This window comes from Gracilinanus agilis, chromosome 3 (assembly GCF_016433145.1).
Source record: "Gracilinanus agilis isolate LMUSP501 chromosome 3, AgileGrace, whole genome shotgun sequence".
Taxonomy (NCBI): domain Eukaryota; kingdom Metazoa; phylum Chordata; class Mammalia; order Didelphimorphia; family Didelphidae; genus Gracilinanus; species Gracilinanus agilis.
In genome coordinates this window covers 404,656,574-404,673,277 of record NC_058132.1, presented here as the reverse complement: position 1 = coordinate 404,673,277, position 16,704 = coordinate 404,656,574, and the positions used below count along the sequence as shown (strand labels likewise).

At 34.4% G+C, this 16,704-nt stretch overlaps 1 protein-coding gene across 1 annotated transcript in view; it reads left to right on the top strand.

The window, feature by feature from the left end:
- Positions 1–16,704, top strand: part of EFHC2 (EF-hand domain containing 2) — a 163,116-nt gene that overhangs the window by 77,085 nt on the left and 69,327 nt on the right. Inside the window, exons 8-9 of the mRNA XM_044669224.1 lie at positions 987–1,152; positions 13,549–13,691. Coding sequence (XP_044525159.1) covers positions 987–1,152; positions 13,549–13,691 — 309 coding nt within the window. The remainder of the gene's footprint in view (positions 1–986; positions 1,153–13,548; positions 13,692–16,704) is intronic.

Sequence of the window (16,704 nt, the reverse complement as noted above, 5' to 3'; positions counted from 1 at the left end):
TATTTATCACTCCTCAGATCAAATATAATAACTCCAGCATTTCAGTATCTTTGCGCCTGGCCTCTTATCTTTCCAGATTTTTTACACTTAATTTAATTCACATTCTACCCACCTTATAGTTCAGCCATACTGGCTTCCTTTGCTGTTTTCCATGTATCATCTCTTCCTTTGTCCCTGTTTTTGTACTGGCTGCCTTCCAGCCTAGAAAGCTCTCCCTCTTCACCTCGGTCTTAAGAATCCTTGGCTTTCTTTAAAATTCTGCTCCCAGGCCCCCAGCTGCTAGAGCTTTCTCTTCTAAGTTTACCTTGTTATCTGATCTATGTGCTTGTTGTCTCTCCCTTTGTAAGCTCCCTGAGGGCAGGGGCTGTTTCCCCTTTTTTTCTTTCCCTTTTTTTTATCCCCAGTCCTTGGCATAGTGCCTGGCAATTGGTAGATCATTTATGCTTGTTGATTGAATGATTGATGGGGGTTTTCAGGAGGTTCAGGTAATATATGAAAAAAAGATGGGAAAAGAGAGATTGAAAGTAAGCTAAATGAGTCAATTTCTTCTTTTAGTGAAATATTTTTAATCTATATAGTAGTTCTGGCTGAAGGCAGAAGAAAGATAAAATTACAGGTTAAAAATGTGGATATGGGTGATAAATTTTCCACATTTTTTAGCATAACTTCCTATTTCTCAGTAAATTGGAGGAAAAACAACTAGATAAAAGGGATCTTATCTAAATATCAGCATGTGATGACAAAGGATAAATGTTTATTTTACTTTTGTTACTTAGGCTTTTCCCCTCCCCTTGAACATGTATGCCACTTTGGGAATTTTGTGGTTTTAACAAACATGATTGAAAAATATTCTCCCAAGGTTTTGCTATATTTTAAGATAGTCTACACAGATCTTGTTCACTTTAAAAATATAGTGCATCTTTCAAAACAGTCAAAATCAGAATGCTGAAAAAGCTGATGTTTTGTTTTCCCATGTTTTGTTATAGAGGACTTTACCCCAATTCCATACAAGAATCCGCCTCCTCCCACAGTAGAGAAAATTTATCCACCTTACCATGGATATGGCTCTGAAGAGGATTCTCTTTGTTCCTGCTTAGGACTTATGCCCAAACCACCCCAGAAAGATTTCAAGAAATTTATGGAAAAAGACAGGTATTGAACACAAGATTTTTTTAAAAAGTCAAATCATTTCTAATTTTTCTTCTTAGGATTTAAGATATACATCACATGGCAAAGACAAATATTCTGTTCACCTAGATTAAAGTCCAATGTGATAATAAACATAAATTATTCATTCAGGGGTTCTGATTTTTAACATGTATCAGCTAAAGGCTCATAAAGTAACTTAATATTGTCCTTAACTTAGATTATATTTTTCTGATATATGACTGAAAAGATAATGACTCCCTGGAAGCTGGTATAGGAAGGTTGGGTGACTTAGAAGTGTTATTCAGAATCACAAATTTTTTGATTGAGTTCAGTGATCAAGAAATTGTTTATACTGCTGAAACATCACTTTTTAAAGTGATTAAAGAGTAGTCTATATGCTAAGAACTTATTTTAAAAATGCATGGAAAAACCAGCCCCTAAAATCATATGTACTGAGTGTTTTCCATTGCCTCTCTGGTTTATTCTTCCACAAGGAAAGAAGGCATGGTAGAAAGAAATATGTAATCATAAACTAGTGAGGAATAGTACTCAGGATGAAAATTACAGTGATCTCTGTGTGGGTAATAAAGGGATAGGAAAAGTGTAAAAAGAAAGGAAGAAGAAATGTAGGAGGGGTTTGGGAGAATGAAGTTTATACCATGGCTGTTGGAATCAGGAAGACCTAAATGTGGGCACATCTGGAAGATCTAAAGACCTTCTTTGGATAGATACTTGCTGGGTAACTTTAGATGAGGCAAAACCTTTTATATTAAGCAACTCTCTAAAATTATTAAACTATAATTCTGTATACCATTGAGTGCCTTTATTTAAAGATTGAATTAGGTAAAGTTGACACAATCCATGGATGATGCTTTCCAGTATTTTGAGGTACATGCAACATGTGTGAATAGTGATTGATATGTATTTTTGCTAACAATTATTATAAATTGATATAAATTTTCTAGATATGAAGGTAAGAAATTACATAAGAGCTCATGTTTTGAAATGAAAGCCCTTTGCATTTTAATCTCTTATACAAAGATCCAAAATATGTTATTATAAATTCTTATTGGTGATATAGTGACTCCAATAGAAAACTCCTATTGCTCTGTAATGAGAATTGTAGTTTTGATATATTAGCTGATTGCTGTTTTTAGGGATAGTCACTTGAAATAAGGTGGGGAGTAAATTTTGCCTTTTGGAAAACCAATGTTGGAAAAAAATAATTTTCCTTGGTTAATAAATTGGTTTTGGATCTCAGGGGAATGGACTTTTTTTTTTTAGTTTGAGGCATTCTTTTCCTATTTTTTCTGTACTATACAAAACCCACTTGAAAAATCCTGCTTATAAATAGTATAATTTTGGTTTTAATTCACAAGTGGTCATGAAAATCACATTCCCAGTGACATATGACTTACGGTTTAATGCTATTCTATCAGCTGAGTTGCTTCTACAGGTACAGACATTTCTAACTTTGCTTCATGTCTACTAATCACTGGGTCCAGAATGTGTCTCCATCAAATTCTACCCAAACCTATGACCCTGTTTCCATAGTAACCAGTACAATTCAGCAAGAAGTCCTATGCATAAGCTAAGATTTTAAAAACAGTAAAAACCAAAGAAATAGAATACACAGTGCAAGAAAATAAGGTTGTTAATGGATGAACCAATCTACTTAAAAATATATACTATTGAATATAAGATTCTATGACATATACCACATGGTGCTTAACCATGAATTGGGAAATGGATTAAAGTAACATTTTAGTTGTTGTTTAGAGCAAGTTTCGCTCCACTTGTTTGGAGAGAAATGAAGCCGAAGGAGGAAGAATTTCAGTTGGACTTAAGAAAGAGCTTCTTTTAAAACATTTTTTACTCTTTTTTTAAAAGTATTTTTCCATGGTTACATGATTTGTATTCTCTCCCTCCCTTTTTACCTCTCCCATCCCAGAGCTGACAAGCAATTCCACTGAATTATACAGTATATTATCACTCAAAACTTATTTCCATATTATTCATTTATGTAATAGAGTACTCTTTTAAAACCAAACCCCCAAATCATATATCGTTATTAACAAGTGATAAATCATATATTGTTCTTCTGCATTTCTATTCCCACAGTTCATCCTCTTGATGTGGATAGCATTCTTTCTCATTAATCTCTAGGGATTGTCTTGGATCACTGCATTGCTATTAACAAAGTTTTTGAAAAAACTTGATCATCCCATAATGTTTCAGTTACTGTGCACAATATTTTGGTTCTGCTTATTTCACTCCACATCAGTTCATGGAGGTCTTTCCAGTTTATATAGAAATCAAGCAGTTCATCATTCCTTATAGCACAATAATATTCCATTACTGTCATAAACACAGTTTGTTCAGCCATTCCCTAATTGAGGAACAACTCCTCGTTTTCCAATTTTTTGACACTACAAAGAATATTGTATTTTTGTATATGTATTTTCCCCTATTGTCTTTTTGGGGTACAAACCCAGCAGTAGTATGCCTGGATCAAAGGGCAGGCAGTCTTTTAAAGTCCTTTGGGCATAATTCCAAATTGCCTTCTTGGATGGTTGTATCAATTCACAACTCTACTAGTACTGCATTAGTGTCCTAATTTTACTGCATCCCCTTCAACATTTCCTATTTTCCTTTACTGTCATATTGGTCAACCTGCTAGGTGTGAGGTGGTACCTCAGAGTTGTTTTGATTTGCATTTCTTTAATCAGGAGAGATTTAGAACATTTTTTCATAGGATTATTGATAGTTTTATTAGAAAAATTTTTTCCTAGTTTGTTGTTCCCCTTCTAATTTTGGTTGCATTGGTTTTGTTTGTACAAAAACTTTTTAATTTTTAATTTACTATAATCAAAATTATTCATTTTACATCCTGTAATGTTCTTTTTCTCTTGCTTGGTCTTAAATTTTTCCTTTTCCCATAGATCTGACAGGCATACTATTCTATGTTCACCTAATTATAATTTCCCTTTTTATGTGTAAGTCTTTTACCCATTTTGAATTTATCTTGGTACAGGGTGTGAGATGTTGATCTAAAACTAATTTTCCTCATACTGTTTTCCAATTTTCCCTGCAGTTTTTGTCAAATAGTGAGTTCTTATCCCAAAAGCTGGGATTTTGGGGTTTGTCAAACACTATCTTGCTGAGGTCATTTACCCTGAGTCTATTCCATTGATCTACCCTTCTCTGAGCCATCACCATGTTGTTTTGATGATCACTGCTTTATAGTACAATTTAAGATCTGGTACTGCAAGGCCACCATCTTCACATATTTTTTTTCATGATTTCCCTTGATATTCTTGATCTTTTGTTCTTCCAGATGAACTTTGTTATAATTTTCTCTAATTCTATAAAAAAGTTCTTTGTTGTAGTTTGATAGGTATGACATTGAATAAGTAAATTAATTTAGATAGGATTGTCATTTTAATTATATTATCTCATCCTACCCATGAGCAATTAATGTTTTTCCAATTGTTTAGGTCTAGTTTTATTTGTGTGAAAAGTGTTTTATAGTTGTGTTCATATAATTCCTGAGTTTGTCTTGGCAGATAGATTTCTAAACATTTTATATTGTCCAGAGTGATTTTATTTCATTTATTTTTTTCCAGAGTGATTTTAAATGGAGTTTCTCTTTCTAAATTTTGCTGTTGAGTTTTGTTGGAAATATATAGAAATGCTGATGATTTGTGTGGGTTTATTTTGTATCCTGCTAATTTGATAAAGTTATTAATTATCTGCACTAGCTTTTTAGTTTATTTTCTTGGATTCTCTTAAGTATAACATCATATCATCTGCAAAAAGTGATAGTTTAGTTTCCTCATTGCCTACTTTAATCCCTTCAATTTCTTTTTCTTCTTTAATTGCTACTGCTAATATTTCTAGTAAAACATTAAATAATAGTGATGATATTAGGCGTCCTTGCTTCACTTCTGATCTTATTGGGAAGGCTTCTTACTTATTCCCATTGCAGATGGTACTTGCTATTGGTTTTAAATAAATACTGCTTATTATTTTGAGGAAAGGCCCTTCTATTCCTAAACTTTCTAGTGTTTTCAATAGGAATGGGTGTTGTATTTTATCAAAGGTTTTTTCTACATCTGTTGAGATACTCATGTGATTTCTGTTAGTTTCGTTGTTGATATAGTCAAATATGTAGATGATTTTCCTAATATTAAACCATCCTTGCATTCCTGGTATAAATACTACATGGTCATAGTGAATAATCTTTGTGATAACTTGCTATAGTCTCTTTGCTAGCATTTTCTTTAAAATTTTTGCACCCATGTTTATTAAGGAGATTAATCTATGGTTTTCTTTCTCTGTTTTTGGTCTTCATGGCTTGGGAATCAGTGCCTTATTTGTGTTATAAAAAGAATTAGGAAAGACTCCGTTTTTGCTTATTTTATCAAATAGTTTGTAGAGTACTGGGATTTGTTCTTTAAATAGGAAAATTTAGGTGAAATGGATGAATATTTATAAAATTACAAATTGCCTAGAATTTGTAGGATAATTACAACAAAAGAATAAATAGGATAGTCATCAAGGAACTGCCTAAGAATAAAATCCCCAGGGCCAGATGGATTCACAAGTGAATTCTATCAAACATTTATTGTTGTAAAATTGGGCAAAATAGCTCTTAATAATTGCCTTAGTTTCTTCTTCATTAGAAGTGAGATCACCCTTTTTATTTTTGATACAATTAATTTGATTCTCTTCTTTCTTTTTAAAATTAGATTAACAAATACTTTATTTTATTGTTTTTTTCAAAGAACCAGATCCTAGTTTTATTTATTGGTTCTTTTACTTTCAATTTTACTAATTTCTCCTTTGATTTTTAGTTTTTATATAGGGTTTTTAGATTTATTCTTTTTCTAGTTTTTAAGTTGCATGCCCAATTCATTGATCTCCTCCCTTACTATTTTGTTGATTTAGGCACTCAGGGATATAAATTTCCCCCTAAGAACTGCTTTGGCTATATCCCATAGATTTTGATATGTTGTCTCCTCATTGTCATTCTCTTCAAAAAAATCAGTAATTGTTCCTTTGATTTGTTCTTTGACCCACTAGTTTTGAAGAATTAAATTATTTAGTTTCCAATTAATTTTAAATTTTCCTCTCAATGAGCTCTTATTATGATTTTTACTGCATTATGATCTGAAAAAGTTGAATTTATTATTTCTACTTTTCTGCATTTATTTGCTTTGTTTTTATGCCCTAGTACATAGTCAATCTTTGTATATGTACCTTGTGCTACTGAAAAGTAGTTATTTTCCTTTTTACTCCTATTCAATTTTCTCCAGATATCTATTAACACTGATTTTTCTAACATTTCATTCACTTACCTTCTTTCTTACTTACTTTTTGGTTCAATTGTGCTTCTTCAGTTTCTCCTTGAAAAATCTAGCAGATGAGCCATTTGGTGCACATATGTTGAATATTAATATTTCTTCATTAGTTATACTACCTTTTATAAAGATGTAATTTCCTTCCTTATCTCTTTTAATCAAATCTATTTTTACTTTAGCTTTGTCTGAAATCATGATTGCTCTTCCTGCCCTCTTTGTCTCAATTGCAGATTCTGTTCCAGCCTCTGACTTTTACCCTGTATATGTCACCCTGCCTCAATTGTGTTTCTTTTAGACAACATATGGTATGATTCTTGTTTTTAATCCACTCTGCTTTCCACTTCTGTTTTATGGGTGAATTCATTCCATTCACATTCACAGTTATGATTATTGTCTGTCTATTTCTCTCCATTTTGACTTCCTTCTTTAATCCTGATCTTTATCCTTAAGAAAGGGCTTCTTGACTACCAGATGGAGAAAAATATTGCTCAGGGTATTTACAGAATCTTTGAGCTGAGATCAACTATTTCTTGAATAATACAGAAATATATTTTGTGTGATAATACATATATAACCCAGATTGAATTGCTTGCCAGCTCTGGGAGGAGGTGGGGAAGAAGGGAAGGAGACAATTTGCATCATATAACTTCAGAAAATTTACATGGAAATTTGTTATTAGAATAAAAAATAAAAACCAACTATTTCAACCCATCAATTTACTCATGAGGAAACAGGTTCATAAACATGAAGCATCTTGTCACAGGTAGCAGGGAGAAAGATATATGGAAAGATCTCCAGTTCCTTCACATTTCCCAGAGTATTTTTTTCCCCTTAGTGATCCAGCAGAGTTGCTCAGTCTCTTCACTCTCCTCAGAGGTATAGGTTTGAGGAGAGGAACTGCCTACGTATACTACCATGGCTGCTGCTCTGTGTGCCTAAAGGAAAGCCTAATCATTTTCTGTCTATATAGTCCCTTGGAAGGCTTTGAACAACTTCTGTTCTTCTGAAAAACTTCACCCTTACCTTACATCTTGGAATCAATACTGTGTATTGGTTCCAAGGCAGAAGAGTGGTAAGGGCTAGGTGATGGGGGCTTAGTGACTTGCCCAGGGTCACACAGCTGGGAAGTGCCTGAGGCCAGATTTGAACCTAGGACCTCCCATCTTTGGCCTGGCTCACAATCCCCCCTGAGCTACCCGGTTGCCCCCATTCTTTTTTTTTTTTTTATTTTTAAAAACCTTTACTTTCCATCTTAGAGTAACAATATTTTGTATTGATTCCAAGGCAGAAAAGCGGTAAGGGCTAGGCAATGGGGGTTAAGTGACTTACTCAGGGTCACAGAGCTAGGAAGTATTTAAGTCAGATTTGAACCCGGGTTCTCCACTCTCTAGGACTCACTCTGAATCCCCTGAGTCATCTAGCTGCTCCTTTAGTCTTGGTCCTAAGAAAACTTCTCAAGATGGAAAGTGTCTTTAGCAACTTAGCCTCCTTCACAAGGCAGCTAGCCTTAGTCTTGCCAGAAGAACTGTAACTTTAAAAAAAATATAGATAGATTCCAGACCCTAAGAAATAGGAATTGAGATAAAACTAATGCATGAAAAAGAATAACAAATAATATCAGAGAATTTATAAACAAGTTTTTTTGTTTAGTTGTTTTCAGTTGTGTCTGAATCTTTGTGAACCCATTTTGGAGTTTTTTGGCAGAGACTACTGGAGTGGTTTGCCATTTCCTTCTCTAGCTCATTTTACAAATGAGGAAACTAATGCAACCAGAGTTAAGTGATTTACCCAGGCTCAAACAGACAGTAAGTGTATGAGGTCAGATTTGAACTCAGGAAGATGGGTCTTTCTCATTCCAGACCTGGCATTCTTTCCAGTTGCCCTATCTGAGAGTGATAAACTGTATGGTGGCATCCCCATACTGGAGGAATTAGGAGATGAATGAAGGCTAGAGCAAAGACGTGAGGCTTGATAGAATGGGTAGGACTTGATCTGGACCTTGAAGGACAGTTGGTATTTGGGATAGACAAAAGGGAGTATGAGGATATTGCAGATGGAAGCAGTTAAGAACAAAGCCACAGAAGCATGGCTGAGTATGGCACAGGAGAGTAGGCAACTTGGAGCTACTAAAGTCTGAGATAAGGTGTCTCTGTTGAAGTGCAGTGGAAATAAAATTTGGCTAGGGAGAATGGAGGGCCATTAGAGCTAGATGGAGAGCAGATAGATGTTATTGTATGTGATGATTAAAACTTTGAAGACAATTTCCAGGTAAGAAAATCAATTTATTGAGCAGGCTAGCAACAACCAATAAATTAATTGGTCAGTGATCTCACTTGGTGATCAAAGACAAAGATACTAACTTCTTTGAGACATTAAATACAATTTTGGAAGCTCATTATTCCACCTTCCCCTAAACATCCCAAGGCATTTATGATTGGTGAATAGACCATAAGGAGGTTGTAAAAGGGGAAACTAGATATTTAAGGTATGGTCGCCAGGAATCAGATCAACACATTTCCAAATTAATAGACCCAAGTCAGGATGGCTTATGTGGAAGTTTATGGAAGTTTGTTTACAATTAGGAAGGGTGAAGGTAGGGAAATAGAGAGAGAGAAACTCTGGCCCAGACCAGAGGTCCAGACCGGATGAGAATTTAGAGGCCCCAGCAGAGGAGCACAGAGGTTAATTAAACAAGCCTTCTAGCCACAAGGCCTTTTACAATTAGAGAGGCCAGAGAGGCCTCCCTGAGGGTAGAGCCTCCAGAAACGCCAAGGGAGGAGAAAGGAAGTCAGCCTAACTTACCCACGTGACAATTCAGAGGGAAGCCAGCTGAGGTCTCAGCCAGATCTCTTGCTTCTACACCAAGTTAAAAGCACCAACTCTTCCATAGGAAGTTACCATCATATTTAAAAGAAAGCATCCATCTTTCCTCACTTCCTGCATCCACCTTCAATTTCCAGTGGACAAATGGCAGCCTCAACACTGTTTTGGACTGTCCAAAGGGCAGTCCCTTGTTTTTGATTTGTTACTTATTGTCACGTGTGGGTAACTGATCTCCCCTCCCCACTAAGTTGGGTGGGGTGACATTATTTCTGATGGCTAGAGTCTAGCAATGAATGAGGATGAGCTAATTCCATTTACACAAGGTAGTCCATCATTCTCTCAGTCCCTCCCCAGTTACTTGGTGGTAATGAAAAATCACATGCCTGGTCCTAGGATTCCAGTGTCTAAAAAGAAATCAGGTTCTTCCCAGTTAGGAATGGATTTGTTTGAAACTTTTCAATGCTAGACTCAAGGACACTGCCCCGATGCTCGCAGACATGCCTGGCCTAATCTGGTTTTTGTTTACTGATCAGGATAGAAACCACAATCTCACTTTTCATTTGACCTAAGATAGAAGATGTTCCAGGGTAAACAATGTAAAGAGCATTCCTTGGATTCATTGGGAAAAAAGGAATGAATAAAGAAGTTTGAAGGAAAAACCTGAGCCTTTATTCAAAGCCCAGAATTAGACATTATTCAGTATATTAAAAATAAATCTTCTCATGTAGGAGATAGAGATCCATTTAACAATTTATAGTAAATGAGTGCTTCATTTGGAGACTATGGGATATTGACTCAGATCCAGGATCTGGTTTATATTACATTCGATGTGATTTTGGGGAAGTCTGGACTAGATATTCTTTAAAGTTTCTTCCAGCTCTAAAAACCTGTGATTCAATGGCCAGGAAAGCAACATAATTGAAATTAGTGCTTAAGTCAGATTAGTTATATATTCATCACTGAGTTACACTAATTTTCCTAAAGATTTAGTCTTGTTAGGTTCTAACCTGATTGATGAAATCTAACCTGACTGATTTAGATTGGAGAGTGTGAAATCCTTAGAATATTCTGTCATAGTTTGTATATTATAGAGGTTTTAGATCAGAGAATAGCAATACATGTGATATTGGATTAAACTAGTCACTTAGAAGCTTTAATAGAACTACAATTCTATAATTTATAAATTAGAAGTATAAATTTATATGGCATATATACCTACATACATAAAGATATCATTAATGTTTCACAGGGGGTAAAACTAGTGTGAGATTTATTTCTAGACATAATAGGACTAATCTCTATCTTATGAGAGAACAGACTGCTAAAGAATAGCCATTGTAGATTTAATTAACTGAGGTTTAGCAGAGAACTGGAAACTGGTGCCCCCTCAATTGAACAGGTTATTATATATGAATATGACAATACTATTGTTCTTTAAAAAGATGGATATAATGGTTTTAGAAAAACCTTAGAAGACATGCATGAACTGATACAAAGTGATCTAGGACTTATGATAAAACATGGTAATCAACTGCTGAGAGATAATAGACTCAGAGTACAGACTGAGACATTTTTTTCTTAGGCATGTTTTTCTAATAAGAATTTTGGTTTTCCTCTTTTTTAGTGGAGGGAGGGATGGAATGGAGAAAAGGCAGATTTTTGTTCATTGAAAACGTTTCATTAAAAATTAAAGTTTAATTTAAAATCATACTTGAGCTTTATCTAGTGCTTTAAAGTTTGCAAACCACTTTATGTTATTCATATTATTTGATTTTTGTGACAATCTTGTGAAGTAGTTACTATAGATACCATTATGCCCATTTTATAGCTCTGGAAACTGAAGATTAGATAAGATATTTTGCTGATAGACATATAACTAGTCAATGTTAGGGAGTTGGAGAGAGAATAGAATGGAGATTTTAACTCAGATCTTCTTCCTCCAGATCCAAGACCCTTTCTTGAACCATACTTCCTTTCATATACTTGCTTTTTTAAGCAGTTGAAGAAAAACTTGTGTCTCCTTTAGTCAATCCACTTCTGTAAAAAAACTCATATACACCAGGAACTAGTGTTCCTGGTGTATAAGCCAACTGGGGACAGGCCAAGGTGGAACCAGAAACCACCCTGTTGTTAAAGTTTGACTATTGTGCTCTTCAATTACTGTATAGAAATGGCTTTTTAGATGCTGATTTATGAGCATTCTTTTAGCTGGCATGCAGGCAACAACTTAGAGTTTAAGATTTAAATTAATATCAATAACTCCAAGTATTATATTTTATAAGATTTATTAGTAATCATTTGAAGTAGAAGAAATAAATAACAGAAGTACAAAGCTTAAGTATAACCACGTGAGTTAACTTTCCTGCCAAGCTCTCCCCCTAGCCTCCACAGCCACATTCTGGGAAGAAGAGAGAAAGAGGCTGGGTCACACCAAAATATATCCTCCCCACGTTAGCACATAGCGTAAACAGGCAAATGAGATGCTGGGTAAGAGGGTCCTGGGGAGTAAATTCTATCCACACAGAGTGTTTTTGCTCACATACCTAGGCTGATCTACAAAGACACAGGAGTTCTTTTTCTGTTCTGTGACTTGAAGAGGCTCTTTTTTGCACCTTTCTGAGGAAGGAAAGAATGAAATCTAACATAGGACACTTGCAAATTAACTGCTTTTGCCTTTGTCTAGATGCGTTCTAAGAAAGAGAATCATGTGGTCTTGTGTTATTTTGCTGTATCATCTCTAGGCTGGACAAATTGCTAAAGACATTGCTTAAAAGATATATTTTAGGGCTCTTTATTATTATTATTAAAAACCTCCCATGACTGAGTCCATTGGTAATGGAACTAACTGTTCACTTTCCTTAAAAATCCCATTAGTTGATGCCAGCGGATATACCAGCAGATATACTTCTGCAGATAGACTATGATAATTTTCTTAGGGACTAGCCCTTTTGGAGCCAATTGCTTGATTTTAACTCTTGGTCCTGTTTTGGAGAGTAATAGAAGACCTGAGTTCAAATTCAGCCTCAGATACTAGTAGAGGGACAAGCTATTTAACCCTCTTTGCTTCGGTTTTCTCATCTGTAAAACGAGGCAATTGGGTTAGATGACCTCTAAGATCATTCCCGGCTCTAGATTTATGACCCTGTGATTATATGGCCAAAGATCTGTGATTTTTTCATTGGAAGGAATATCTAGTATGAAAACCACAACCACTAATATAGTTCAGAACTAGTTTATGATTAAAATATTTGTTTATTGATTACATTGAATTCCCAAGTATCTTCCTCCCTTATTAGAGAAGGAACATTTGACCAAAAAATGTATATATAAAGTTATATCATTTGTGTTTCTATTTATTGGTTCTTTCTCTGGAGGTGGACATTTACAAATTCAAACATCAAATCTATAGCTATATATAATTTTCTTCTGGTTTTACTCATTTCATTTTTCATAATTTCTTTTAGGTCTTTCTAATTTTTTTAAATTAACCTCATCATTCTTATGGTGCAGTAGTAGTCCATAACAATCACATGTTACAACTTGTTTTGCCATTTCCCCAATTGATGGACATTGGTTCAGTTTCCAGTTCTTTGCCACCACAAAGAGAGCAGCTATACATATTTTAGAACATAGAAGTTCTTTTCCTTATTTCCTTGATCACTCTGAGAAATAGACACAATAGTGGTATCACTGGGTCTAAGGGTATACCCAGTTTTATAACTCTTTGGGCATAATTCTAGATTGCTAGTTTATCACTTAATAGGTAAATCTTAAGAGTAGCCTGAGGTTAAGATAGGTTAAAAGATTTGCTCAGGATGACACAGCTCATAACTATCAGAAGAAGAGTTTGAACCCAGGTCTTTATCATTCTAAGCCTACCTTTCTTCCTACTATTCCACACCACCTCTTTGACTTAGATGACATTATTTTATTGGTACCTCATATCCCTAATCTCAGTTATATGGCAACAATAGGTGTTGTATGTTAGGGGGTGGGGAATATCTCCTGGAAAATTCAGAACCTTAACAAGAACCTTCCTTTTTTAGTATCTTCTCTTTTACTTTGGAGAATTTATTTTGCAAATAATTGTGAGATTATTATTCGCATGTTCAGATAAAATTACATATCTTATAATGGAAAGTGTTTAAATGTATCTGAGAGGAAAAAAATGTTGAAAATTTTCATTTTTGTCATTCCCCCCCTTCCTATTTAGCTTTGGTCTTGTCAGTCACGTGCTTCGGTTTCTTGCAAAACTTGACACAGATGATTGTATTGATAAGGATCGGAGATTCATCATTTCGTATTATCTCTGTGATGACACTATTTCAGTGTTTGAGCTTCAAATGAGAAACACAGGTAAGAGACTCAGTAATAGATTAAGAGCCAGAAAAAAATTTAAAATTTTTCTGTTCAGCCTGTGTATTTTATGGATAAAAAACGATGCTCAAATGATCCAAGATAATTCCAAAGAACTCATTATGAAAAATGCTATCCATCTTTTGATAAGAACTGATGGTGTCAGACTGAAGATTTTCACTTTATTCTTTTAATTTTTTTATATGCCTTCTTCCACAACATGACAAATGTGGAAATATTTATTGCATGATAGCACATGAACAACCTATATAAAATTGCTTACTGCCTCAGGGAAGGATAGGAGGAGTAAGAGACGGAGAGAGTTTAGAACTCAAACTTTTAGAAAATGAATGTTAAAAATTGTTATTACATATAATTGAAAAATATTTTTAAAAAGAAAAAACAGATGATTGAGTTGAGCCAGAGGGATAAGAATAATAATTATCAGAGCTGGGACTTGAACTCTAATATACAATATCAGATCCAATCTTCTTACCACTTATACAACACAGTTCTTTTGTAACATTTGATAATGCTTCATTCTAAAACATGGTAAGGATGATCCATAAACCTGGTTTGCATACTCTAGATGTTAGCATTTGATTCTGGCATTTCTTTTTTTTTTTCTTTCTAGCATTTATTTCTTTCTAGCATGCTTTGCAATATTTTCTCTCTCTCCTTCTGAAACGTCTGATAAATTATATTCAGGTAAATATCCTGGCTGCTAGAATAGATTACAGATCTTAATTTCCCTCTTTGGTACCTAGAGCTCTTCACAAGTAGCCTCTTCTTATCTTTCCAGGCTTCTTGGCTTCTACAGAGTTCTTCCATGCTGATTTACTGCTACTTAAACTCATCATGCTCCATCTCCTGCCTTTTCCCTATGCCTAGAAGATGATACTTCCTCCCTTCTGAGTCTTAGACATCCTAGCTTACTTCAAGACACATTTCAAACACTACCTTTTTCAGGAAGTCTTAAATTCCCCTGGCTGCTAGAGTCTTACATTCTAAAGTTATCTGGTGTGTACTCTGTATGGATCTTTTATATTTATGAATACTTATATAAACATTATTTTCTCCATTAAATTGTAAGCTCATTGAAGAGAAGGGCCATTCTTCTCATTGAGAAGAAGCTTCTCCAGTGCTTGGCACATAGTAAGTCCTTGATAAATATTTATTAGTTGAAGAAGTAGAGAGGGCTTCATTCTTTCCTGAATGAAAGGTATATGTTGGCACCATTTTGATTTGGAATTAATAAAGCCTAATAGAGGGCAGACCAGCAACTGCAACTTTCCCCCTTACCTAGACATTTTGGTTTCCTCAGGGCAGAATTTACCAAGACAAAATTTTTAAGCAAATTAATGTAATTCACTAGCAACAACAAAAAAATTTGCTAATCTTGTGACCATCAGTCACAAAAATAAATATTTGAGAGACGATAGTTGGAGAGGGATCTGAGTGAGCCCTTGTATGGCTCTTCCGGCATGGAAACTCCTTTCTTTGTCAAGTCTTCGCAACCTATTTCTAGAAATCTACCTGGGGTGCTGATCTATCTGAGGGCAGCTGGGTGACATATTGGATAGAGTCAGGAAGATTCATCTTTCTGAATTCAAATGCAGTCTCAGATTACTTATTAGCTCTATGACCCTGTATGTCACTTAACCCAGTTGCCTCAGTTTCCTCATCTGTAAAATGAGCTGGAGAAGGAAATGACCAACCACTCCTGTGTCTGCCAAGAAAGCCTCAAATGGGGTCATAAAGAGTTGGACATAATTAAAAATGACAAGAGAATTGTTCTTGGTAATAAATAAAATAATTTAGGTATTATTGTCATTTGTATTATTTTGACTTGTCCTACTCATGAGAAATTAATACATATCCCCAATTATTTAGGTCAGAAATTCTTCCTGACCCGGTCTGGCCCTTAATCTGTCCTACCACCACATATTCTCTCCTTACCAACCACTGGTCATAAGATAATCCTCGTGGGAAAAAATTATTCTTTATGACTCATCCACTCTTGGACATTTCAGCTGCCAAGACAGTTAAAGCTGTGAATAAGCAGGCTGCTAACAAGGAGCACAGAACCATGTCAATATATGAATGATCATTTATTGATCATAGCTTTTACAGTTTTCAAAGTTGTTTGTCTTTACAGGATGTTTGTTATTGCAGAAATAGTTCTAAATCTGTTGACTTCACTCTGCTTCACTTTATAGAAATCTTTTGTGTCTTTGAAATAATTTCTTTCCTCATTTCTTTTAGCACCATTCAATTCTGTCACATCCATATACCATAACTTAATTAGCCACTCCTCAGTTGTGCTACCACAAAAGAGTTGCTATAGATATTTTTGTACATTAATGACTCTTTCTTTCTTTAAATTTCTTTTGGTTATAGGTCTAATAGTAGTATAGCTATATCATTTCACACACAGTTTGTTAACTTTTTGTGTATAATTCCATATTGATTTCCAAAATGGTTGTCCATATTCACAGATTCTTCAGCACATCTGAAACTTTCATCATTTTCCATTTTTTTGGCCATCTTTGCCATTCAAAAGGGTTTGAAGTGGAACTTGAGAATTGCTTTAATTTGCATTTTTCTAATTATTAATGACTAGGAGTATTTTTTTTTGATATGGATATAGACATCCTGGATTTCTTCCCTTGAGAACTGTCTGTTCCTATTCTTATACTATTTATCAATTGAGGAATGGTTCTTTTCTTAAATTTATACTTTATTCATCTTAGGAGCAAAATTTTACAGAGAAACTTAGTATAAACATTTATCCCACTTACTTATTTCCTTTTTAAGCTTAGCTTTATGAGATTTGTTTTGTAAAACTTTAAAAATTTTATATAATTTATATATATACACATAACATGTTATGTGTATATATATATATATATATAAAATTATTCATTTTATCTTCTATAATCCTCTCTATTCCTACTTTGGTCATGAACTTTTCTGTCATCCATAAGTCTTTATTTATTGCTTTCTATATTTT